Source organism: Alosa pseudoharengus, unplaced genomic scaffold (genome assembly GCF_046254945.1).
Source record: "Alosa pseudoharengus isolate Yale_2024_CS ecotype anadromous, Long Island Sound unplaced genomic scaffold, YU_APseudo_1.1 YU_APseudo_1.1_scf_3, whole genome shotgun sequence".
Classification (NCBI taxonomy): Eukaryota; Metazoa; Chordata; class Actinopteri; order Clupeiformes; family Clupeidae; genus Alosa; species Alosa pseudoharengus.
The window spans coordinates 34,274,806-34,302,213 of record NW_027468718.1 but is presented as its reverse complement, the minus strand read 5'-3'; the positions used below and the strand labels follow the sequence as shown (position 1 = coordinate 34,302,213).

Genomic DNA, 27,408 nt, shown 5'->3' with positions numbered 1-27,408 from the left:
TCCTTCCACTACTCAAAAGCATCATTCAACCCATCCTAATCACAAAAGCATCATTCAACAAAAGCATCATTCAACCCATCCTATAATGTACTTTTCCCCCTGCTTTCACTACTCTACAAAAGCATTATTCAACCCATCCTAATGCACTACTACTCTACAAAAGCATCATTCAACCCATCCTAATCACAAAAGCATCATTCAACAAAAGCATCATTCAACCCATCCTATAATGTACTGTTCCCCCTGCTTCCACTACTCTACAAAAGCATTATTCAACCCATCCTAATGTACTACTACTCTACATTATTCAACCCATCCTAATGCACTACTACTCTACATTATTCAAAGTGATGATGTAAGTGTGTGTGTTTTGTGTGTGTGTTGGGGAATGGGGGGGGCAGAAAGGCTAGGCAATCAAGGACATGGGTAGATAGATGGAGGAGAAATCAAAAATAATAAATAAAAAGTTCTATGAAGATGTGCAAAAGTTGGAAAAAGTCAGATATGTGTGTGTGTGTGTGTGTGTGTGTGTGTGTGTTTTGACGTGTGATGAAATAAGAAAATAAATAAAAGGTCTGTAGCATAGGGAGAGGGATGTAAAAGTGCTAAAAGTCATGTAGGTGTGTGTCTGTGTGTGGGGGGGGGGGGTGCTGAGGAGTGAATGAGTGCAAAGTCAGTATAGTGTGAGTTCAGAGTTGGTTAATGTTTGAGAGTGCTGAGGAGTGAATGTGTGCAAAATCAGTATAGTGTGAGTTCAGAGTTCGGATGGCCTGTGGATAAACCTTCTCCTCAGTCTCTCAGTTCTGGCTTTGTGACTACATAGGTGTCTTCTTGATTTCAGCGGTAGGAATAATCCATTGTTAGGATGAGAAGAGTCCTTCAGAATCTTTTGGGCTCTTAGGAGTACTCTTCTGGAATAGATATCTTGTAGAGCAGGGAGTTGAGTTCTTATAGTACGTTCAGCTGAGCGCACTACTCTCTGCAGAGTACTAATCTCTAACTGTGGAGTTCCCATACCAGGTGATGATGCTACCAGTTAGAACACTCTCAACCGCTGAAGTGTAGAAGGCCTTCATAATGGATGTAGAAACTTTGAATTTCCTTAGCTGACGAAGGAAGTAGTCGTTGTCTGGACTTCTTCAGAACATATGAGTGTTAATAGTCCATGTTAAAGGGGAACTTGGCAACTATTTCAACGTAATAAACCCGTTTAGAAATCATTTGGATGGTTAAATGACCTGTTCCGGTGAAAATGGTGACTTTTCCCGCTGCCCCTAGCGTCCCCAGGCGGAAAACCAACCTTGCAACATTGAGACTACCGTCCCGAAAAGATAAGTGAGAAACAAGAAACTAGTTTTAAATCGTGTTTCTTACATTGTAACATCCACATTGTCTGCCAAACTTATGCTAACCGTTTTGCTAGTTTGTAAACAAATCCATGTGCTTTATCTTTACCTTTTTCCACAGTTTGAAATAGCATAATGCACAATTTCTCCAGCAGAGGGGGAAATCCTGCCAAGTTTCCCTAAAGTCTTCAGTAATGTGGACACCAAGGTATTTAAAACTTGTGACTCTCTCTACAGGTTGCCCACTGATCATTAGTGGGGTGTAACTATAGTTCTGCTGATGCCTTCTGTAATCCACTACCATTTCCTTGGTTTTATTGACATTCAATGTCAAGCTGTTAGATTGACACCACTGTGCCACCTCATCAACCTGATCCAAGTAGAGCTGTTCATTGTTGTTACTAATCAGGCCTAAGATCACTGTGTCATCTGCAAACTTGATGATGGAGGTATGACTACTGTTGGCTTTGCAGTCATGTGTGTAGATGTTGTACAGCAGTGGACTCAAAACACAGCCTTGGGGAGCACCAGTGCTGATGGTTAATGTGTCAGATGTCAGACCCCCCACTCTAACCACTTGTGAACGGTTGGTGAGAAAGTCAAATATCCAGTGACACAGGGTGGTGTTCAGTCCTAAGGCCTTCATCTTTGTGACCAAGGTGAGAGGTACTATCGTGTTGAATGCTGAACTAAAGTCAATGAACAGCATCCTCACATTCCCATTCCCATTCCCCTCCTCCAGGTGAGTTAAGCTGGTGTGCATGAGGTTTGAGATGGCATCCTCCTCCTAGTTGGCTCTGTAAGCAAATTGGAGGGGGTCGAAGGAGGCAGGGAGGGATGAGCAGATAATGTTTTTCACAAGCTTCTCAAAACACTTCATCACTGTAGACGTCAGGGCTACTGGGCGGTAGTCATTCTGACATGACGGACTTTTGTTTTTCGGTACTGGAACAATAACAGACTGCTTGAGGCAAGTAGGAACTGTCTCTTGAGCCAATGATGTGTTAAAGATATAAGTGAACACAGGAGCTAACTGAGCAGCGCAGGATTTCAAAACTCTGTTAGAAATTCCATCCGGTCCAGCAGCTTTTCTACAATTAACCTTCCTAAAGGCATTGCTTACATCGACCTCAGAGACACAGAAAGGTGCATCCTCATTTGCTTCACATGCTGCAGCTAGTGCAAGATAGTCTGTGTTTTTCATGTCAAAGCGAGCATAAAAAGCATTAAGTTCATTAGGGAGGGCTTTACTCACACTCATCATAGGAGGGGACTTTCTTTCAAAGCCAGTGATGGTTCGGAGTCCTTTCCACACTCGTGCTGGATCACCCTCCAAGAAATCAGCTTCAACTTTGTCTCTATAGCGCCGCTTAGCATCTTGAATAGCTCTACGTAAACTATATGATGCTGCTTTGTAATCCGTCATATCCCCTGAAATAAGCCCACCATTATAAGTCATGGTGCGTGTCTTTAATGCCTTTCTCACTTCTCTACCCATGGCTTCTGGTTAGGGAAGCTTCGGATCTTTACAGTTGGGATGATGGAATCCGTTAGCATATTGATGTAACTCAATGCTACTTCCGTAAACTCATTGATGTCAGCAGAGTTTGTCTTGAACATCTCCCAGTCAACGTTGCTAAGGGCTTCCTGTAGCCTGGCTTCCGATTGGTCAGTCCAGCGCTTGACCTCCTTCGTCACTGTTCTAAAGTTAAATAAAGTTAAAACACTGAAATTGTTATAAAAATGATCAAAATGTGTGTTCAGATACCCTGTGTTAACAAAGTCAAGGAGCCTCATAGTAGGCAGAATAAGTTAACAATATTTTTGAGAGAAAAAAATTGTCAATTAGGGTTGTGCCGATAGACGATATCATCGTCCATCGTGATGATTGACAGGCATCACGATGGAAAGCAACCATCGTGATGGCACGCCCCCACATGCCAGTCACTAATTCCTGCTGTAACAGGCTAAAACATAAAAAAAAACTTTCCCTGAAAATGAAATTGAGCCTACTTTAAAGGCTGTCAACCAAACAGTTATCACGTATTAGTCTACCATCTTGTAAAATAAAAGACGTAGTCTACCCTCTTATTCAAATAATTCCTGACTGTGACGTGAATGTGTAGCCTAATTGTCTTTTTGTACCCTACATGTCTCGCAAGCCTATAGCCTACATTGGACTTAATAGGTAGCCTAATGTTTTAGCAGAAAATATAGATTTATTATTGTTAGGCTACGACTAGGACATTCTAGCGCTCAAATATTTTTGCAAGGCTACAGCGAGCGCCAAATGCGTCCTTCTCCTCTGTGTTAAAATAAACCATTTCTTTAGTTAATTATAGGATCAGAAGGTAGCCTATTCGTCTTTCACTGTATGGCTTGTATTTCATGCATTTAGCAAAAGTCCCAGACAGCAGCGGAGTGGTAATCGGGATTCGTTATTTGTAAAAGTGTTTTTACTTTGCCCTCCTATATATAGCCTGGACTGCGCGATCGCAGCCCTTTACTTTCACTTCCCACCGCCCTCATAGTCAGCATAGACGGTAGCCTGATAACGTGGGATGCTGCATAGTACCAAGATTTTAAATGAGTGACCACGATAGTAGTCTTAAGTAGCTTTTTTGCTGGGCCCAGCAAAGGCTGGCAATGTGTAATATTCCGCTGGTCGGTGCACACGCAAGTGTTCAGATTGATTGTCTATCCGTCTTTCACAACAATTTTCTTGGAGCAGATCTTCCACACAACTTCGGTAGCCTGGTCAGTATGTCTCTCTTAGCTGTCCACTTTCATCAGGCCGTATAGCCTATATAATATATTTTTTATTTTTTTATGGAGAACATTATAAATGTATTTCTGTACAGACATAGGCTATAGGCTAATTAATTAGTGTTTACCACACTACCCCCCCCCCCCCCACGATATCATCGTCCATCACGATGTTTTACTGTACACATCGTCAAATGCCAATTTAGGCGACATCGCCCAACCCTATTGTCAATCGGTCACATTTGACCACGAACACAAGAGAAGGGCTAGATGGCTAGTTGCCAAGGCTACATGAAAAGACCAAACTACTAAAATCTACATATTTTATCATCACAATTTCTTCTATATAGGCCTTCCATATTTGGTGTACTGACTAGACATTATTGAACAAACATAATAATATGTATATGGAAATCCCATTTAAGTCAATGGAGCATTCTACTTGCCTTGTGAAGAGCCGTGTAATATATATATATATAGTTTGTGATACCTCCCTGAAATGACTTTTTGGAGGTTGGGATGTCTGCCTCAGCCATCACTGCACTTACCAAACTGATGTAACACTTTTCACCCTGTAATGTTGTCTGTCATGCTGTCTCTGTCTACATGTTTCCTGTGGTGAGAGGGTTATGTGGGGAGAGGGTTATTGTTATCTGTTATATGTAAGGTGGTGAGAGGGTTATTGTTATTTGTTATATGTAAGGTGGTGAGAGGGTCATTGTTATCTGTTATATGTAAGGTGGTGAGAGGGTTATTGGTATATGTTATATGTAAAAGAGGATGTCTCCACATGTTTTAGTTTATGCTGCTTTGGAACCTCCGATGTGTGAAAAAGATGATCCCCTTGACAATAAAGAACCTAACTAACTAACTAACTAACTATATTCAGAGCTGGGAAGCAATAACAACAGTTGTATCTCCTCAAAAGCTTCAAAGTTCATTACAGGAATTGTATATATTTAGCCTACCTAGTGTGTGTGTGTGTGTGTGTGTGTATGTCTGCGCGCATTGATGGGTCAACTGCAGAGCAATAATTTCCTTTCATACTGCAAATCCTTTAGTAACAAACACAAATACAGTACACCTCACAAATGTCAATTTTTTTTCTCTGCTTTGGCACTAAAGTATTACCACTTAATCAAACTGTCTAAAAAACTGACTCTAAACTCAGCATTCATACATCATGATCAATCATGTCAAGGTGGTGGCATTATTATAGCCTACATTGTGTTACATGCTTCAAATGTAAAGCACTTTGAGCTGCATTCTGTGAGTATGAAAGGTGCTACTAATAAAGTGTATTATTATTTATTATTATTACATGTTTTAAGAGTAGTACTTTAGCCTACTGTACATGCAACCCTGGAAAGGAGGTCATGGAAGAAGAGCAAAGGTTCAGAAGAAAGACACAAAATCTATATGTTGGCACAGTCTCTATTTCTCATAGTGCAACTGTTGGAACATAATATAGACATTTAATGCAAACTTGTCTCTGTTGGAAATTAAGATTTTTTTGTGTAGGCTTCGTTTTATCTTCATAACTGACAAAGATGCCAATATGATTATTTTTGTATTAACCTGAAATGCTGTATGATATGATAGCCTACCTATAGTAACACCCCCAATTATTACCACTTTAGTTCGGAAATTCTAAAACAACGATGTTTTTTAACACTTCAAAATAACATTTGCTGAATTAACCTTACATTTCTCAGTAGCCATAGGTGTGTAGATTTGAACAAAATCTGGTTTGGTTCTTAACGGGAGCATTTACTGCCTGAAATATCCGATTTTGTTTACCACGCTCGGAGTTAGCCTATAGTGCTGGCCTGATGGGTCGCCTATTTACGCCGTTTCAATGGCACACGAACGGTAGACCTAGAATTCTCGTCATGAAATTAAAATGCCACTGGAGCTCCAAGCGGATGTGTACACGCAGCCTTACAACACTGTTTACAGCTCTTTGAGACACGGTAAAATGTCATTTTTGGTACATAGCTAATTTAGATACACCTATGGTGTGGCTGCTTGCGTTTCTTTATGAATCCGCCGTCTTGGTTTGTATAGAAATGGCAACCCAGTCTCACGTCTGAACGTGTCACTGTCACGTTAATTAATCTATTGGGACGTGTTGTGTAACACGTTTCCTTGTTAAAAAACGTGTTGAGCAAAACGTAATTATCGTGTTACTATCACGTTGTATTTCGCTTTCAACGAGCCAACAGAACCACGTCATCTGTCAAAAAAGCCTGACCTCACAAAATGGGGAGAATGTTATTTGATGCTTTTGACGTGCAGTTTCACACTCTTAAGCCTGTTTTGAGTTGTGGATTAGAAGGAGCCACCTTCTGGCTAGCAGTTTGAGAAGCCTGAACCCCAGAATCCAGAAACAATAACCGAGCAGGGACGGAGAAAAAAGAAGAATCCAAATGGGAAATGAGGTGAGCCTTGCTACTGCCGCTAGCATGATTATTTTGCTAGCAATTGAGCAAAACATTTTAAAGTTGATTTAACATGAAATAGTAGCCTATGCATGGGCAATACTGTGAATTCAGAGTAGGCTTGCACAACTTATAATTTAGCTAACGTGCATGATGTAATGTTACATTAATCTGTAAAACAGCTGTTGTCTGTGTAAATTAGCGTAATATTGTTAGTGTGGGCTACAGCTAACAGCTGGGAGGTAGCCTATCAGCCAGGCATGTATAATCGATAATCATGATGAACGTGAATAGATTTCGTTGCGAAACGGGCATTGTTTTAGGCCACATATCAGGTATAAAACAATTGTATTTTGATACAGCAGTTCTCCGGATGTTAGATATTCACTTATAATATAATATTGTATTTCTTTAACCTGATTAAGAGAGGGGTTTAATTCAATATAGAATTGCAATGTGTGTGGCCCATAATATTAGAGATTAGATTAAGCTAGATTTAGATTAGATTCAACTTTATTGTAATTTAAAAGAGTAGGCTACAAATACAGAGCCAATGAAATGCAGTTGACATCCAACCAGAAGTGCAAAGAAGCAGTTATGTAGACGATCAAGATTAATTATGTACAACAGTTAAATACATAGGCAAGTTTTCCAGATGACGTGTACAGTGACAGAAATAGCCTATACAGTGAATATGGAATGTGTGTCTAGCCTATAACAAAACAAATTGATAATAATACATAATAATGATAATAGCAGTAATTACAGTAGGCCACTCGCACTGTTGTTGGTGACGTGTCTGTTTCCTATTGTTCCATGCCACTCTCCTACTGTCTCCTTTACTGTCCTGCGCCACTCGCCTACTATATTTTGCCTCTTGCCTACTGTCCAGCACCATTCGTCTACCGTCTCCTATGCTGACCCACGCCATTCACCTACTGTTTCCTAACTGTCCCATGCCACAAACTGTAACATTAAGCTGACACAATCTTGCTGCACGGTTACTTATCTGCATGCAATCACTATTGCCAGCTGTTATGAGTAAACATTATATTGGGACACCAATATATTTCTGATTCATGGGCAGTGTATTTGCTACTGAAGAAAAGGAGAACACATAGTAATTGTTCTTGGATGGGTATTTAGAGTAAGGTTTCTATTGATCTTTTTCAGATAAGGCCTCTTCATTTTCAACTGTGAAGGATCTACATGGACTTGGTCTGGATAGCCTTTCCTGTTTTGATGAGCCAGTCGGTATGTATTAGACATTCTTTAGGATAAAAGGAGCCATATGTTATCAAAAATTCTACACCCATATGTAGAAAAGCTTTGTTGCTGTTTGTTATTGTTGTTGTTGAAAACTACGTTGAATGCAAAAAGATACATATGTCCCTTGGGAGGAGAGGGATGAGTGTGGATGGTTGAATTGTCCAACAGGCGAAAAATTTATGATTGTGTATGATTGTGTTTATGTCTGTATATGATTTTTTGTACTTGTTCCATTTTAAGTATGCTTATATACTTTACGCCATGGTGGTCTAAATTGTCTTTATTGCCACTTGCAGGGTCTAGAGGAAAAACCCTATATGAGCCCCAGGGTGAGTAGTGTATAATTATTTTATCCCAAGCTTGATTTTCGTAGAAAGGTGTTCAAACCAAAATCAAACCAAAATCTTCTAAAATAATAGATAGATAGATTTATTATTTGTCCTTTCAGAAAATTGTTCTGCGCCATACAGTAGACAGTTAGACAAGACTGAATACAAGACGGAATATAGACCAGAATTTCCCTCACCGCAACCGCCCCCACCCTACCACACCCCCACACATACTCAACATCAGGGCAGAAGGCACAGACCCCACTACACATGTATAGAATGATAAAGTGCAGTTGTGCATACTGTGATAGTCCAGCTGGAAAGAAAGTGCATGGTCCTGCAGGTAACGTCTTGTTCATCAATATAATGCTAGTTGGAATGAATTACCAACTGGCTCAATTTGTTTGGAAAGAAGGTAGCCTGAACCTGGTGTATGGGATGTGACATATCTCTATTAATTGCATGACCTTTCATCAACACCCTTCTTTCACAGGTCGTAGCAATACTGTCTAGTTTTTGCCCCTCAACCTTGCTGGCCATGTTAACTATCTTGCTCAGTTTGTTTTCTTTTTGGTCACTGACAAAGAGAAATACCAGGTAACACAACAAAAAAATAGCATGCTCTCCACAAATGAATGATAGAAAAGTAACATATCTCTATCCACTCTAAATTGTCTTAGTTTGCACATAAAATGCAGCCTCTGCAGCCCCTTTTTATAGATGGTGTTGGTATTACTGTCCCATTGCAACTTATTATCTATTATTGTGCCTAAGTACTTGTACTCGACTACAATCACAACATCCTCACCATTTTTAACCATACACTGGGGGGGCTGGCTCCCAGTTCTGTACTGTAGTCTATTATTATTTGCTTTGTTTTCTGTATATTTAGAAGAAGACAGCTGGACCTACACCATTTCGCGAATTGATCCACCCAGGCCCTGTAGTTGGTCTCCTCGCTATTCTGTATTAACCCCACTATTGCTGTGTCATCTGCTGATTTTATGAGGTATGAAAACGCTCGAAAAACGCCGAAGAGCCCCGTATAAGAGCCCCAGTGTGATAGGCTGGTTGCTGTCATGTGACACACGCCACCACAAGAAAGTGGAAACGCATCGTAGAGCTGGCCGTGTGGGGTAAGGTAAGTTAAACTACGTAAATTTAGTAAATAATAATAATAATGTTGTTGTTTTTTGTTGTTTCGAACAAAATATAGAGATAGTTATCCTGACTAAAACTCCTTTATGCTGTAAAACAACTAGAATCACGCGAAATTAGTGCAATTTCTTAGTCAATGTCTTATCGAAATGAATGCGATGGTGATACAATCCTGCTTTTCAATTAGTTGACATGGTGTTTGACATTAAATTATAATGAGGTCAGTTTCATGTAATAAGCTATTTGTTTCTTTGGGTCTGGGTAATTGAAATGAGCAATTTCTTAGTACAATTCAATGTCTTATAATGGTAAAAGACGTGGACAAATACGTGATAATTAGCCAAATAAATCATTGTTCACGACACGTTATGGTTAAATTATCAGAATGAGTGTGATGGTGATACAATCCTGCTTTTCAATTAGTTGAGATGGTCTTTGACATTAAATTATAAGCAGGTCAGTTTCACGTAATAAGCTATTTGTTTCTTTGGGTCTGGGTAACTCATGTGACAAAAAATGCTGTTATAGGCTACTACCGTTTTTCAGAAAAACAAAGCAGTACAACATTTCTATCTCCAAAATAATGCATTGTACGCATGTGTGTACTACGTAGTGCATGCAGCTTTTAATGTCCAAAGTAGCCTATACTGATTTTCCTGCATAAGAACTACAAATACTCCTCCAAAACTACAGTCTTGACACTTGAAGTTGTGGAGTTATATTTTAGTAGCCTATTCTATAATTGCATAAATACCCACATCGGTATTACCCTTGTCTCACCTGTATACAACATATGTCTATGAATTGCAGTAGTGATCAAATGAAAAAGGAAAGAAAGGTGTCCTGATGTGTTGTTTAGGGATGGTCCTGCAATGTTTTCTCGACATATCTTTATGTCTTTTTTTCTCCCCTCTACTTATGTTTTCACAGATCCTTGCTCCTGATATCCTGATGTATGGATTGCACTTCATTATATGACTCCAACAGAACACTCACAGAAAGGAGAGTGGTGTCAAACTACAAGACAGCCAGCATGTAAGCAAGGCCTTGATTGTCCTTGTTTGGCTACTCATTTGTCTACTTCCTGAAGAGGCTGAAGCATGCTGGCCTTGACACCTCAGTCCTTGCTTCCATTAACAGCTGTGTTATGGAGTGCATCCTCACATCATGGTCTACTGCAGCGGTGGATACAGAGGACAATTGGCAGGTATTTTACATCACTTTTACATTACTTTTACTGTGATTTTGCTAGATATGGTTGTCGCTGTGCTAAATATAGGCCCATATTGTAGATCGAGAAACGCATTGTACAGCTGATACATCTTGGGCTATACTATTAAGGGACAGCTGAATTGACCACCTAAATCATATATTTTCTGAAAGCCTATAGCCTCTAGATGTCAATTAATATACATTAAGACATGCCCAAACTTCCTACTGACTTTGGTGCATCATAAGGCGTACATAGGCCAATATTGTAGATCGAGAAACGCATTGTACAGCTGATACATCTTGGGCTATACTGTTAAGGGACAGCTGAATTGACCACCTAAACCATATATTTTCTGAAAGCAAATAGCCTCTAGATGTCAATTAATATACATTAAGACATGTCCCACCTTCCTACTGACTTTGGTGCATCATAAGGCGTACATAGGCCCATATTGTAGATCGAGAAACGCATTGTACAGCTGATACATCTTGGGCTATACTATTAAGGGACAGCTGAATTGACCACCTAAACCATATATTTTCTGAAAGCCTATAGCCTCTAGATGTCAATTAATATACATTAAGACATGCCCCACCTTCCTACTGACTTTGGTGCATCATAAGGTGTACATAGGCCCATATTGTAGATCGAGAAACGCATTGTACAGCTGATCCATCTTAGGCTATACTATTAAGGGACAGCTGAATTGACCACCTAAACCATATATTTTCTGAAAGCAAATAGCCTCTAGATGTCAATTAATATACATTAAGACATGTCCCACCTTCCTACTGACTTTGGTGCATCATAAGGCGTACATAGGCCCATATTGTAGATCGAGAAACGCATTGTACAGCGGATACATCTTGGGCTATACTATTAAGGGACAGCTGAATTGACCACCTAAATCATATATTTTCTGAAAGCCTATAGCCTCTAGATGTCAATTAATATACATTAAGACATGCCCCAACTTCCTACTGACTTTGGTGCATCATAAGGCATACATAGGCCCATATTGTAGATCGAGAAACGCATTGTACAGCTGATACATCTTGGGCTATACTGTTAAGGAACAGCTGAATTGACCACCTAAACCATATATTTTCTGAAAGCAAATAGCCTCTAGATGTCAATTAATATACATTAAGACATGTCCCACCTTCCTACTGACTTTGGTGCATCATAAGGCGTACATAGGCCCATATTGTAGATCGAGAAACGCATTGTACAGCTGATACATCTTGGGCTATACTATTAAGGGACAGCTGAATTGACCACCTAAACCATATATTTTCTGAAAGCCTATAGCCTCTAGATGTCAATTAATATACATTAAGACATGCCCCACCTTCCTACTGACTTTGGTGCATCATAAGGCGTACATAGGCCCATATTGTAGATCAAGAAACGCATTGTACAGCTGATCCATCTTAGGCTATACTATTAAGGGACAGCTGAATTGACCACCTAAACCATATATTTTCTGAAAGCAAATAGCCTCTAGATGTCAATTAATATACATTAATACATGTCCCACCTTCCTACTGACTTTGGTGCATCATAAGGCGTACATAGGCCCATATTGTAGATCGAGAAACGCATTGTACAGCGGATACATCTTGGGCTATACTATTAAGGGACAGCTGAATTGACCACCTAAACCATATATTTTCTGAAAGCCTATAGCCTCTAGATGTCAATTAATATACATTAAGACATGCCCCAACTTCCTACTGACTTTGGTGCATCATAAGGCATACATAGGCCCATATTGTAGATCGAGAAACGCATTGTACAGCTGATACATCTTGGGCTATACTGTTAAGGAACAGCTGAATTGACCACCTAAACCATATATTTTCTGAAAGCAAATAGCCTCTAGATGTCAATTAATATACATTAAGACATGTCCCACCTTCCTACTGACTTTGGTGCATCATAAGGCGTACATAGGCCCATATTGTAGATCGAGAAACGCATTGTACAGCTGATACATCTTGGGCTATACTATTAAGGGACAGCTGAATTGACCACCTAAACCATATATTTTCTGAAAGCCTATAGCCTCTAGATGTCAATTAATATACATTAAGACATGCCCCACCTTCCTACTGACTTTGGTGCATCATAAGGCGTACATAGGCCCATAATGTAGATCGAGAAACGCATTTTACAGTTGAAACATCTAGGGCTATAATATTAAGGGACAACTGAATTGACCACCTAAACCATATACTGTATTTTCTGAAAGCCTATAGCCTCTAGATGTCAATTAATATACATTAAGACATGTCCCACCTTTCTACTGACTTTGACAATACAAAATAGTGTCATGTATACATTTATGTCCTCCAAAGTTTGCAGGAAGGTGGGCCATGTACTAGTCTGTTAACTCACATGTACAAGTGACAGGCTTTAAGAAAATATATGGTTTGCATGGCTGAAACTGCTTTGCCTTTGTGTTGGAGCTCAAAATGTTCTAAACATATCTTAAATTTCTCTCTTCTACTTATGTTTTCACAGATCCTCGCTCCTGATATCCTGATGTATGCATTCCATTTCATTATATGACTCCAACAGGACACCTACACAAAGGAGCTGTTAAAGCAGTGTCTTTCTTCAAACAAGACAGCGAGCATGTAAACAAGGCCTTGTTTGTCCACTTCCTGAAGGGGCTGAAGCATGCTGGCCTTGACACCTCAGTCCTTGCTTCCATTTACAGCTGTGTTGTGGAGCGCATTCTCACATCCTATGGTCTGCAGCGGGTGGTGTCATCGCTTTATTTATCATTGTTTGTGTAAATCTTACACATCTTACACAAAAGTCTAAAATAATCTAAACTTCATTCACTCTCCATGTATAGATCGATCAAGATAGACTTGCAGAACAGGCTGCAGAGCAACAGTCTGATAGCCTGCATGAAAGCATAAATGGTCCGCACTTGTTAAAAAGTGCAATTATCAAAGGGCCCTTGAATTGTGTTTTTTTAAACCAAGGAGTATGGCTGTAGCGATGCTGTCAGCTCTGCCATAAGCAGTGACTGTGATTATGTTTGCACATTTTGAAAATGTTGTTTTTCTTTCTTTTGCATTATTTTCCACTTCATTGTTGTATAGTTTGTATAATGTTTGTTAAAGTTGCACACATTAATTCACTGTTCGTATTTGTAAAAATGTGTATAGTGTGGTATAGTTTGTATGGTGGAGTCTTTATTGTATCGCACAAACAAGAACACCCCACCCCACCATACCACTTTGACTAACCAATTTTCTGCGGGAAACCCTGGATGCTTTCTAAAGGTATTTTGTGAAACATAGGGGTTGCTATGGTAGTGGTTGCTAAGCTATTGCTAGGGTAACTGAGAAGGTTGCTATGGTGTTGCTACGGGATATATGGTGGTTGCTATGCAGGTTTATAGGGCAATCATGTTGGTTGCTAGGTTGGTGATAGAGTAACTGAGAAGGTTGCTAGGGTGTTGCTAGAGTAGATATAGTGGTGCCTATACTAAATTAAGTGATTGCTAGGCTGGTTGCTAGGGTAATTGAGATGGTTGCGAGGTTAGTCATGTTGGTTGACTATCAAAGTGGTTGCTAGGTTGGCATTGTACAGGTGGTTGCTAGGATGTTGCTAGAGTAGATATGGTGGTTGCTATTCCAAATAAAGTGGTTGCTATGCTGGTTGCAAGGTTAATCATGTTGGTTGCAATGGTGGTTGCTCGGTTGACATTGTGGTGGTAGTTGTGAGGTTGTTGGTAGGGTAATTAATATGGTTGCTAGGTTGTTGCTATGGTTCTTATGTTGGTTGCTAGGTTGTTGCTAGGGTAACTTAGAAGAATTTTGTTCAGCTAATACATTTTGGCCTACACTATTAAGGGACAGCTGAATTGACCATCTAAACCATATATTTCCTTAAAGCCTATAGTCTGTAGATGTCAATTAATATGAATTAAGACATGTCCAACATTCCTATTTACTTTGGTGCATCATATAGGCTTAAGCAGTACTACTATTTTTGCTCTTAGACTATAAAAATCCATAATCACTTTAAAAACGCTAACTGATTACAATAGTTTTTGAAAGTCAATTTCCTTAAATCATGATTGAAATTGTAACCATATTCTTTATTGAATAATGTTAATTGACTATAATACTATTGTATTGTCATCCTTCTTTGGGACTTTGGGAGTACTTCAATATCCCCTTCATGTATCAATGTACATTAAAGCATCTTTGATAGTAAAGGACTCTCCATGTAAATAATTACTTGAATTGTCTTTCACTTGTACTGGTTCTATATGTTTGGACCACTGATTGACTGCACTCTGGTTTTCATCAGCAAGGTCAAGGCTTAAATTAACCTCAGATAAGTCTGTTTTCATCCCATGCATTATATGTGCTAATGTTGTGAAGTAATTGGTGTGACCCTACAAAGGCCTGTCTAACCTATGACCTATTAACCTAGGGTTAGTAAATATGGGATCGGAGTGAAATTACCTCACACATTCAGAAACCTCAAAGTGAAATGACCTCACATCAAGCTACAGCAATACAAACTCAGCTACTGGTCTCAAATACGGCAAACCAGTTGCCAATTTCTATGCCCTTTATATCAATTTGTGCTACATGTTATTAGTTGAAAATTACTGGTGTAAGTTTATCTGACCTGTCTGACCTTTGCAATTTATGGACATGTACACATTGGTTTCGCATTTCTAACTAGAATATGACTGATTAAATTTGACATGTAACATCCTTGGATGACACAAAATATAGTGAAATGGACTCAACCCTCACATATTCAGACTCTGTAGCACCCCCTACAAATCCTTTTTTTTTTCAATCTTTGGCTCCGCCTCCTGACAACACACAAGCAGCTATATTTGAGTGTGTAGTTAAATCGCATCTCACATATTCACAGACTCTATAGCACCCCCTAGAAATCCAATATTTCCTATATTTGGCTCCGCCTCCTGGCAACACACAAGTCATTAGATGTCCTAAATTTGACAAACTAGTTTGTTATCATCCCGTATATCAAAATATGTGCCATATGTTGGTACTATCTTGAATTAACTGGTGTAATCCTATCTAGGCCTGTCTGACCTATGCAAATTATGGCCATCTAAACCTAGGGTTAGCATTTCTAACTTGCATACCTCATAAACAGACTAAATTTGGCATGTGACATCTATCTATGACATAAAATATACGAGATATGTAAAATCACACCTCACACATTCATAGACTCTATAGCGCCCCCTAGAAATCTACATTTTCCAATCTTTGGCTCCGCCTCCTGACAACATACAAGCAGCTGGAGGTCTCAAATTTGACAAACAAGTTTGTTATCATTACCTGTATCAAAATATGTGCCACATGTTGGTACTATCTTGAATTAACTGGTGTAATCCTATCAAGGCCTGTCTGACCTATGAAAATTATGGCCTTTTAAACCTAGGGTTAGCATTTCTAACTTGCATACCTCATAAACAGACTACATTTGGCATGTGACATCTATCTATGACATAAAATATACGAGATATGTAAAATCACACCTCACACATTCATAGACTCTATAGCGCCCCCTAGAAATCTACATTTTCCAATCTTTGGCTCCGCCTCCTGACAACATACAAGCAGCTAGAGGTCTCAAATTTGACAAACACGTTTGTTATCATTCCCTGTATCAAAATATGTGCCACATGTTGACATTTCATGAAATAATGGGTGTGACACTTACCTAGGCCTGTCTGGCCATATGGGTGTCTCAATTGTAGTTTCTGAGTATGCCCGGTGCATCAAACTTGCCATGGCAGGTAAGATCAGTGAAATTGGGGTTATTTCAGCGCAGCACACCTCTGTGTATCATATTCAATCAAAATATGGATGTTTTAATGGTTTGTTTATGATTTAAGAACTTTTGTTGGTCAATATCTGTCAAATATGCTCTCTAAACAGTTATTTCTGAAGATTTCTTGTGCATCAAAAGTCCCACAACACCTAAGATAAATGAAATTGGGTTTATTTCAGCACAGCACACCTCTGTGTATCATATTCAATAAAAATATGGATGTTTTAATGGTTTGTGTATGATTTAAGAACTTTTGTTGGTCAACATCTGTCAAAAAATGCTCTCTGAACGGCCATTTCTGAAGATTTCTTGTGCATCAAAATTCCCACAGCACCTAAGATAAGTTAAATTGGGTTTATTTCAGCACAGCACACCTCTGTGTATCATATTCAATCAAAATATGGATGTTTTAATGGTTTGTGTATGATTTAAGAACTTTTGTTGGTCAACATCTGTCAAAAAATGCTCTCTGAACGGCCATTTCTGAAGATTTCTTGTGCATCAAAATTCCCACAGCACCTAAGATAAGTTAAATTGGGTTTATTTCAGCACAGCACACCTCTGTGTATCATATTCAATCAAAATATGGATGTTTTAATGGTTTGTGTATGATTTAAGAACTTTTGTTGGTCAAAACAATGCTCTCTGAACAGCCATTTCTTAAGATTTCTTGTGCATCAAAAGTCCCACAGCACCTAAGATAAGTGAAATTGGGTTTATTTCAGCACAGCACACCTCTGTGTATCATATTCAATCAAAATATGGATGTTTTAATGGTTTGTGTATGATTTAATAACTTTTGTTGGTCAACATCTGTCAAAAAATGCTCTCTGAACGGCCATTTCTAAAGATTTCTTGTGCATCAAAATTCCCACCGCACCTAAGATAAGTGAAATTGGGTTTATTTCAGCACAACACACTTCTGTGCATCATATTCAATCAAAATATGGATGTTTTAATGGTTTGTGTATGATTTAATAACTTTTGTTGGTCAACATCTGTCAAAAAATGCTTTCTGAACGGCCATTTCTAAAGATTTCTTGTGCATCAAAATTCCCACCGCACCTAAGATAAGTGAAATTGGGTTTATTTCAGCACAACACACTTCTGTGCATCATATTCAATCAAAATATGGATGTTTTAATGATTTGTGTATGATTTAAGAACTTTGTTGGTCAACATCTGTCAAAACAATGCTCTCTGAACGGCCATTTCTTAAGATTTCTTGTGCATCAAAAGTCTCACAGCACCTAAGATAAGTGAAATTGGGTTTATTTCAGCACAACACACATCTGTGTATCAAGATCAATCAAAATCTGTAAGTTTGTGATTGCTTTAAACAGGGGGTTGTCCAATACACATAAAACAAACAGCAAAGGTATGCTAATACAAAGCAGCACTACAGGCACTAAATAATAATTTACATTTGATCGATCAGATTCACCTTTATTGTCATTGTGCAGAGTAAAAGTACAGAGTTCCCACTCTAAGTCAAATGTAAAATTCTATGACTTTTCCCTGACAAAACACCTGAATTTCCATGACTTACAATATACCGACCAATGATTTCAGAGCACCCGCATCAAGAGTCTTTTACTTTTTTAGAGCGAGAGATGAATAAATAGGCATTGGCAGTTGGGCTACTCAAGCAAGCTGTAAAGCTAATAACCAGATATACACCAATACTGTGTGGAAATATGCATTTTGGCTAGTACATCATAAACCACTACGACAAAATTCCCTGATATTCCATGACCTTGCCCCCAAACTGATAAAAATTCCCTGACTTTCCATGTCTGGAATAGACTTTCTAAAATTCCATGATATTCCAGAAATTCTATGACCCGTGGGAACCCTGTACAAAGCAAAAGTGCAATGTGATATACAAAGTATAGACAGATGGTGCATAGGCAGGACAAGAAATACTGTATAGTGTCGTGTAGACAGTAATATGCAGTTGGTTTACAGAAAGTGGTTTAGAGTAATATAAATTAGATATAAATATGGGCAGTGTATTAACACAACATATGAGAAAAACAGAATAAATATGGATATTCAGTATGAACCATATAGACAGATATGTGCAGTGTGGTAACAGTACCATTGTAGTGCAGAAACAGTAACATTATAAGAGTAGTAAGAAGTGTATGTTCAGGATGGATAGCATGAAGAGAAGTAGAATATGGTTATGTATAATTGTAATTACAGTATGTGCATTTGTAAATAAATAACACTATGGGTGGAATAGGGTATTTGGGGGCTTAGTTGATTGGTTGTCACCAGGATACAGAGCTACAGTCCAGTCGGGTGACAGCCACAGAAAAGAAGCTTCCTCTGAACCTGCTGGTTCGGGTGCAGAGAGACCTGTAAATAATAATAATAATAATAATAATAATAAAGACAATAATATTTTTCAAGACCATAGAGAATGCTGTTGCAGTACTCCAGTCTTGAGGCGATGAGGGCATGGACGAGAATGATGCATTGTTGAGCCGTCTGGTTACAGTAACACAAGACCCATCCTGTCAGACTAGGCCAGAAGTCCCGTCACCGGAATGATGTAGAGGACTTTGAGACAGTCATGTGGCGCCTATGACCAATGGTCACAATACAGAGGACACCTGTCCAGTCAATGAGCAGTGCTTGACAAACATCATGTGTAGAAGACCCATTTTGCAAAACGATGTAGACACCCATCTATTCTCAGGAGCAGTCCTTCTATAACGGGCAGCAACAACTGCAGAAAAATCCCCGGGCTTTGCCTTGCTCCTTCCTGGCCTGTGCCTTGCTCCTTCCTGGCATGTCTTTCTGCTTTGGTGATGAGCCTGATAACAGCTGACAACCTGGAAATTAGAAATAGAGATAAAACAAGTGTACAAAGAAAGAAACTACAATCTCAGTGTTTCTCTTGACATGTTCAAACATACTGATGACTATAAAGTCCACTTATAAAATGCAGGTCTATGCCTTTAATATAGTGCGCAAAAGTATTTAAAGAGGGTGGACCAAGTCCTAGTATGGTTTAGGTGGTTGAATCAGCTGTCCCTTAATAGTGTACGCCAAATTGTATTAACTGAACAATTTGTTTCTCCATCTACAATATGGGCCTATGTATGCTTTATGATATGCCAGAGTAAGTAGGAAGGTGGGAAATGTCTTAATTAATATTAATTGACATCTAGAGGCTATGGGTTTTCACAAAATATGTGGTTTAGGTGGTCAATTCAGCTGTCCCTTAATACACTAGCACATGGCCCACCTTCCTGCAAACGTTGGAGGACATAAATGAATACATGGCACTATTTTGTATATTGGCAAATGAATGGGGCATATGATAGGTTTTGAGCTCCAACATAAAGGCAAAGCAGTTTCAGCCATGCAAACCATATATTTTCTTAAAGCTTGTCACTTATACATGTGAGTTAACATAATACATTAGCACATGGTCCACCTTCCTGCAAACGCCTTATGATGCACCAAAGTCAGTAGGAAGGTGGGACATGTCTTAATGTATATTAATTGACATCTAGAGGCTATAGGCTTTCAGAAAATATATGATTAAGGTGGTCAATTCAGCTGTCCCTTAATAGTATAGCCCGAGATGTATCCGCTGTATAATGCGTTTCTCGATCTACAATATGGGCCTATGTACACCTTATGATATGTCAAAGTCAGTAGGAAGGTGGGACATGTCTTAATATATATTAATTGACATCTAGAGGCTATAGGCTTTCAGAAAATATATGCTTTAGGTGGTCAATTCAGCTGTCGCTTAATAGTATAGCCCAAGATGTATCAGTTGTACAATCGGTTTCTTGATCTACAATATAGGCCTATGTACGCCTTATGATGCACCAAAGTCAGTAGGAAGGTGGGACATGTCTTAATGTATATTAATTGACATCTAGAGGCTATTTGCTTTCAGAAAATATATGGTTTAGGTGGTCAATTCAGCTGTTCCTTAACAGTATAGCCCAAGATGTATCAGCTGTACAATGCGTTTCTCGATCTACAATATGGGCCTATGTATGCCTTATGATGCACCAAAGTCAGTAGGAAGTTGGGGCATGTCTTAATGTATATTAATTGACATCTAGAGGCTATAGGCTTTCAGAAAATATATGGTTTAGGTGGTCAATTCAGCTGTCCCTTAATAGTATAGCCCAAGATGTATCCGCTGTACAATGCGTTTCTCGATCTACAATATGGGCCTATGTATGCCTTATGATGCACCAAAGTCAGTAGGAAGTTGGGGCATGTCTTAATGTATATTAATTGACATCTAGAGGCTATAGGCTTTCAGAAAATATATGGTTTAGGTGGTCAATTCAGCTGTCCCTTAACAGTATAGCCCAAGATGTATCAGCTGTACAATGCGTTTCTCGATCTACAATATGGGCCTATGTATGCCTTATGATGCACCAAAGTCAGTAGGAAGTTGGGGCATGTCTTAATGTATATTAATTGACATCTAGAGGCTATAGGCTTTCAGAAAATATATGGTTTAGGTGGTCAATTCAGCTGTCCTTTAATGGTATAGCCCAAGATGTATCCGCTGTACAATGCGTTTCTCGATCTACAATATGGGCCTATGTACGCCTTATGATGCACCAAAGTCAGTAGGAAGGTGGGACATGTCTTAATGTATATTAATTGACTTCTAGAGGCTATTTGCTTTCAGAAAATATATGGTTTAGGTGGTCAATTCAGCTGTCCCTTAATAGTATAGCCCAAGATGTATCAGTTGTACAGTCGGTTTCTCGATCTACAATATGGGCCTATATTCAGCACAGCGACAACCATATCTAGCAAAATCACAGTAAAAGTAATGTAAAAGTGATGTAAAATACCTGCCAATTGTCCTCTGTATCCACCGCTGCAGTAGACCATGATGTGAGGATGCACTCCATAACACAGCTGTTAATGGAAGCAAGGACTGAGGTGTCAAGGCCATCATGCTTCAGCCTCTTCAGGAAGTAGACAAATGAGTAGCCAAACAAGGACAAACAAGGCCTTGCTTACATGCTGGCTGTCTTGTAGTTTGACACCACTCTCCTTTCTGTGAGTGTTCTGTTAGAGTCATATAATGAAGTGCAACCCATACATCAGGATAGGAGCAAGGATCTGTGAAAACATAAGTAGAGGGGAGAAAAAAAAGACATAAAAATATGTCGAGAAAACATTGCAGGACCATCCCTAAACAACACATCAGGACACCTTTCTTTCCTTTTTCATTTGATCACTACTGCAATTCATAGACATATGTTGTATACAGGTGAGACAAGGGTAAAACTGATGTGGGTATTTATTCTATTATAGAATAGGCTACTAAAATATAACTCCACAACTTCAAGTGTCAAGACTGTAGTTTTGGAGGAGTATTTGTAGTTCTTATGCAGGAAAATCAGTATAGGCTACTTTGGACATTAAAAGCTGCATGCACTACGTAGTACACACATGCGTACAATGCATTATTTTGGAGATAGAAATGTTGTTGTACTGCTTTGTTTTTCAGAAAAACGGTAGAAGCCTATAACAGAATTTTTTGTCACATGAATTACCCAGACCCAAAGAAACAAATAGCTTATTATGTGAAACTGACCTGCTTATAATTTAATGTCAAACACCATCTCAACTAATTGAAAAGCAGGATTGCATCACAATCGCACTCATTCCGATAATTTAACCATAACGTGGAGAGCATGCTACTTTTTTGTTGTGTTACCTGGTATTTCTCTTTGTCAGTGACAAAAAAAAACAAGATAGTTAACATGGCCAGCAATGTTGAGGGGAAAAAACTAGACAGTATTGCTACGACCTGTGAAAGAAGGGTGTTGAAGAAAGGTCATGCAATTAATAGAGATATGTCACATCCCATACACCAGGCATATGAGGTGTTGCCATCAGGGAAGTTCAGGCTACCTTCTTTCCAAACAAATTGAGCCAGTAGGTAATTCATTCCAACTAGCATTACATTGTTGAACAAGACGTTACCTGCAGGACCATGCACTTTTTTTCCAGCTGGACTATCACAGTATGCACAACTGCACTTTATCATTCTATACATGTGTAGTGGAGTCTATGCCTTCTGTCCTGGGGCCGTATTCACAAAGCCTTTTATCTTACCACTAGGAGTACTCCTAAATCGCACTAAAAGATTTTAGCTAGGAGTTTTCTCTTAAAAGTTATTCACAAAGCCTTTCAGACCTACTCTTAGTAAGGAAAAATGGCAACTCCTAAACTAAGAGTGAGTCTTCGTTGCTATGGATGACGTCATTACTCATGCACGAGCTTGACTGAAGTGACCACCTTGATTGGCTGATGATTGTAACGCGGGAATGATTCCAAACACCTCCCTTACGATGATGAGTGACAGGTGACAGGTCTGAGAATGCGTGCGCTACACAAGTAGCTCGAAGGACGGAAGATGATGAATAATTGAATAAAAAGGCCTAGCCTAAATGAATAAAGAGTAAGGCAAAACAAATAGCCTACAGTAGTAGCCTAATGAAACATACGGACTGATGCAGTATCTTTTGCAACATTATTGAATGTCACATATGCCTACGTTTGCAAAGAAGAGACCATTTTAATTTGATTCACAATGAAACGTTACATTTAATTTACATGTTAACAATGAGTAGTTTTGGTTGTTGTTGGTGGCGTTATTGCATCCCTTTTATGAATGCAAAATTGTTCCCTCGCGATTGGAAGCTCCTGTTGCCGCATAGGCGACGCATTTCAAAACATCGCAACGTGAAATGCCACAAAAAGCTGTTTGTGAATAGGTCTTAGTGAGTTAGGAGTCCTCTCGACTACTTTTAAGCTGTCCCAGACTTAGGTGCTACTTTTAGGTCTAAAATGCTTTGTGAATTACTTTTAGTGAAAAAAATTAGGAGTCCTAAAGTTAGGAGTGACACGCCCATTATTTTTAGGAGTTGCTCCTAAATTCGCCACTTAGGAGCTACTTTTAGCCTTAAAATTCTTTGTGAATACGGCCCCAGATGTTGTGTATGTGTGGGGGTGTGGTAGGGTGGGGGCGGTTGGGGTGAGGGAAATTCTGGTCTATATTCCGTCTTGTATTCAGTCTTGTCTAACTGTCTACTGTATGGCGCAGAACAATTTTCCGAAAGGACAAATAATAAATCTATCTATCTATCTATCTATCTATTATTTTAGAAGATTTTGGTTTGACTTTGGTTTGAACACCTTTCTACGAAAATCAAGCTTGGGATAAAGTAATTATACACTACTCACCCTGGGGCTCATATAGGGTTTTTCCTCTAGACCCTGCAAGTGGCAATAAAGACAATTTAGACCACCATGGCGTAAAGTATATAAGCATGCTTAAAATGCAACAAGTACAAAAAAATCATATACAGACACAAACACAATCATACACAATCAGATTTTTATGCCTGTTGGACAATTCAACCATCCACACTCATCCCTCTCCTCTCAAGGGACATATGTATCTCTTTGCATTCAACATAGTTTTCAACAACAACAATAACAAACAGCAACAAAGCTTTTCTACATATGGGTGTAGAATTTTTGATAACATATGGCTCCTTTTATCCTAAAGAATGTCTAATACATACCGACTGGCTCATCAAAACAGGAAAGGCTATCCAGACCAAGTCCATGTAGATCCTTCACAGTTGAAAATGAAGAGGCCTTATCTGAAAAAGATCAATAGAAACCTTACTCTAAATACCCATCCAAGAACAATTACTATGTGTTCTCCTTTTCTTCAGTAGCAAATACACTGCCCATGAATCAGAAATATATTGGTGTCCCAATATAATGTTTACTCATAACAGCTGGCAATAGTGATTGCATGCAGATAAGTAACCGTGCAGCAAGATTGTGTCAGCTTAATGTTACAGTTTGTGGCATGGGACAGTTAGGAAACAGTAGGTGAATGGCGTGGGTCAGCATAGGAGACGGTAGACGAATGGTGCTGGACAGTAGGCAAGAGGCAAAATATAGTAGGCGAGTGGCGCAGGACAGTAAAGGAGACAGTAGGAGAGTGGCATGGAACAATAGGAAACAGACACGTCACCAACAACAGTGCGAGTGGCCTACTGTAATTACTGCTATTATCATTATTACTGTATGTATTACTATCAATTTGTTTTGTTATAGGCTAGACACACATTCCATATTCACTGTATAGGCTATTTCTGTCTCTGTACACATGTCATCTGGAAAACTTGCCTATTTATCTAACTACACTTCTGGTTGGATGTCAACTGCATTTCATTGGCTCTGTACCTGTAGCCTACTCTTTTAAATTACAATAAAGTTGAATCTAATCTAAATCTAGCCTAATCTAATATCTATATTATTATCTAATATAATACTACACACATTGCAATTATCTATTGAATTAAACCCCTCTCTTAATCAGGTTAAAGAAATACAATATTATATTATAATATAAGTGAATATCTAACATCTGGAGAACTGCTGTATCAGAATACAATTGTTTTATACCTGATATGTGGCCTATAACAATGCGCGTTTTCCCAACGAAATCTATTCACGTTCATCATGATTATCGATTATACATGCCTGGCTGATAGGCCCAGCTGTTAGCTGTAGCCCACACTAACAATATTACGCTAATTTACACAGACAACAGCTGTTTTACAGATTAATGTAACATTACATCATGCACGTTAGCTAAATTATAAGTTGTGCAAGCCTACTCTGAATTCACAGTATTGCCCATGCATAGGCTACTATTTCATGTTAAATCAACTTTAAAATGTTTTGCTCAATTGCTAGCAAAATAATCATGCTAGCGGCAGTAGCAAGGCTCACCTCATTTCCCATTTGGATTCTTCTTTTTTCTCCGTCCCTGCTCGGTTATTGTTTCTGGATTCTGGGGTTCAGGCTTCTCAAACTGCTAGCCAGAAGGTGGCTCCTTCTAATCCACAACTCAAAACAGGCTTAAGAGTGTGAAACTGCACGTCAAAAGCATCAAATAACATTCTCCCCATTTTGTGAGGTCAGGCTTTTTTGACAGATGACGTGGTTCTGTTGGCTCGTTGAAAGCGAAATACAACGTGATAGTAACACGATAATTACGTTTTGCTCAACACGTTTTTTAACAAGGAAACGTGTTACACAACACGTCCCAATAGATTAATTAACGTGACAGTGACACGTTCAGACGTGAGACTGGGTTGCGAAATGGATATTAAGTGACACACACGCAAGACGGCGGAAATACGGGACCGACGGAGTACCGATATGAGGATACAGCACCCAACGGATATTCTATGGAAGTGTGTTTCAAAGAGGTTTTTGGTGATAAAATCCATATTGCACTGTTAGTGATAATACAAGGACACATTCATTTACAAGCAGAAGTCTTACCTTACGCACCAGTGCAGCTTCATTAATGGGACTGAAGTTGTGGTTTTTATGGAGTTTTCCCAGCAAACACACTAACGTGGCCATCACGTGATTTTCCAACCAATGTTTACGTTGCCGCCACGTTAATTTCCAACGTGGCGGCAACCGGAAAAGTGAAAGACGCCTTGATGTTGCCGCCACGTTATTTGACAACATTACCGCGACATATCGGCGACATGCAGGCAACCTTCCTGCAACTTAATGGCAACGTAACCGCAACTTTATAGCAACATTGAAACCCATGTTGGAGGTCGCCAGAATGTTGTCAGGATGTTAAAAAAAAAAACAGCTCTGGGCGGATCTGCAGATGCAGTCCTCATTTGCCCACTCACTTGGTTTAAGAAGAACAGAGCGACATTTCACATTTGATTACACCATTTATTTAAATTAATTTAATTTGAGAGTTCCTGCCGATGACTTGATGTGCTGCTGCTGCTGCTGCTGCTACTCCTCCTCCTCCTCCCCTCCTCCTCCTACTGCTGCTGCCGGGCCTGCAAGCAAAGAAGAAAACCTTTAGCTTTCAGGTAAGAGCTGCACTTTTTTTTGAATTTGTGCAGACTGTCCCCAAGTTTTACTTACGTTTTATTGTGCTGCATACTCCGGGTTCCGAGCAGTGGCAGCTTCTCCTTCCCCTTCAGGTTGCTGCCTCCAAATTTAGTAGTGTGGGCTACAGAAAACAACATTTCAATTAAGAGAGGCACAACATAGCCAAAGTTTTCTGTCACCAACCATGAGAGAAAGGGTTCCACTTTCATCTCACACACACAGGCTAGCAGCTACTAGCTCGTGTCTTAGAACATGCCAAACGAACGTCTTCTCTGGGGAGTCCGTTAGCTGCTACTGCATATATCTCATATAAAATCATAGCACACCATCTACTAATTACACTTGTCATATTCAATAACATTCACATATCATATTAATATTAAAACACTAACATTACAGTACAGTAAAGTACAGTAACAAAGCAGTACAGTAAACGTAAATCTCCGATTGGTTTTTTATATCATTCAATTAGCTCAAAGTTATCCTAGCATGCTACATGCTAGCCCCATTCTAATGCAATTGTTGCTACGCGATGCTAATCACTCGCTAGCCTTAACAATCTTTGCTAGCAGATAAATTACTCACCGGCGTTCAAAAGAAGTGGATAAAGACGTGAAAACAATGAGGGAAGATTAAGGACAAAGTAGAAATACTAAAACGACTTAAGATGTATTAAAAATGATTCACGATAGAAAGGTGTCAAGGAGTAAAAGGTTTTGATTCTAAGTCTATTCATTCAAGTGTAACGTTATCGAGTCCATTGAACGTAACGTTAAAATAAACGAATTCTGGTATCCAAGCAACACGCTTGTCAAAATAAAAGCATTTCCCGTTGACTAGAAAATCGTATGTCCTTCTGGATTTTTAATTATTTTGTTATTTATTCAATTTATGTACCTATTTATTTAACATTGGCAACTAATTTTGGGTTTAGTAACCAATGCTTAGGTGGGTTACACCTTCACCCCTCTCCATCGACTTTGTTTGTGCATGCACATAAAAATGTCAAAGCAAAATAAGATTTAGGTGCATAGACAATTGACTCTTAACCTAATGTTACA

General features: G+C 39.0%; 1 protein-coding gene and 2 long non-coding RNA genes across 5 annotated transcripts in view; 1 reads left to right on the top strand and 2 right to left on the bottom strand.

Annotated features, from left to right (window-relative positions):
- The window catches only part of LOC143100705 (nuclear factor 7, brain-like), a 39,832-nt gene that overhangs the window by 9,401 nt on the left and 3,023 nt on the right, over window positions 1-27,408 (bottom strand). For 2 of the 3 annotated variants that reach the window (XM_076264116.1, XM_076264115.1), the window contains exon 2: window positions 25,763-25,820. In XM_076264116.1, coding sequence (XP_076120231.1) covers window positions 25,763-25,820 — 58 coding nt within the window. Of the gene's footprint in view, window positions 1-2,601; window positions 2,926-25,762; window positions 25,821-27,408 lie in introns of those variants that run through there. The other variant, XM_076264117.1, reaches the window with a different exon arrangement.
- Window positions 6,194-13,147, top strand: LOC143100707 (uncharacterized). The gene is made up of 5 exons (XR_012981924.1): window positions 6,194-6,553; window positions 7,727-7,807; window positions 8,119-8,151; window positions 10,240-10,516; window positions 13,049-13,147. It is a non-coding gene; the product is annotated as an uncharacterized LOC143100707 (long non-coding RNA).
- LOC143100706 (uncharacterized) lies at window positions 17,815-25,564 on the bottom strand. Its single transcript, XR_012981923.1, has 5 exons — window positions 25,205-25,564; window positions 23,977-24,057; window positions 23,633-23,665; window positions 21,226-21,499; window positions 17,815-19,218 (listed from the first exon to the last, which is right to left on the bottom strand). It is a non-coding gene; the product is annotated as an uncharacterized LOC143100706 (long non-coding RNA).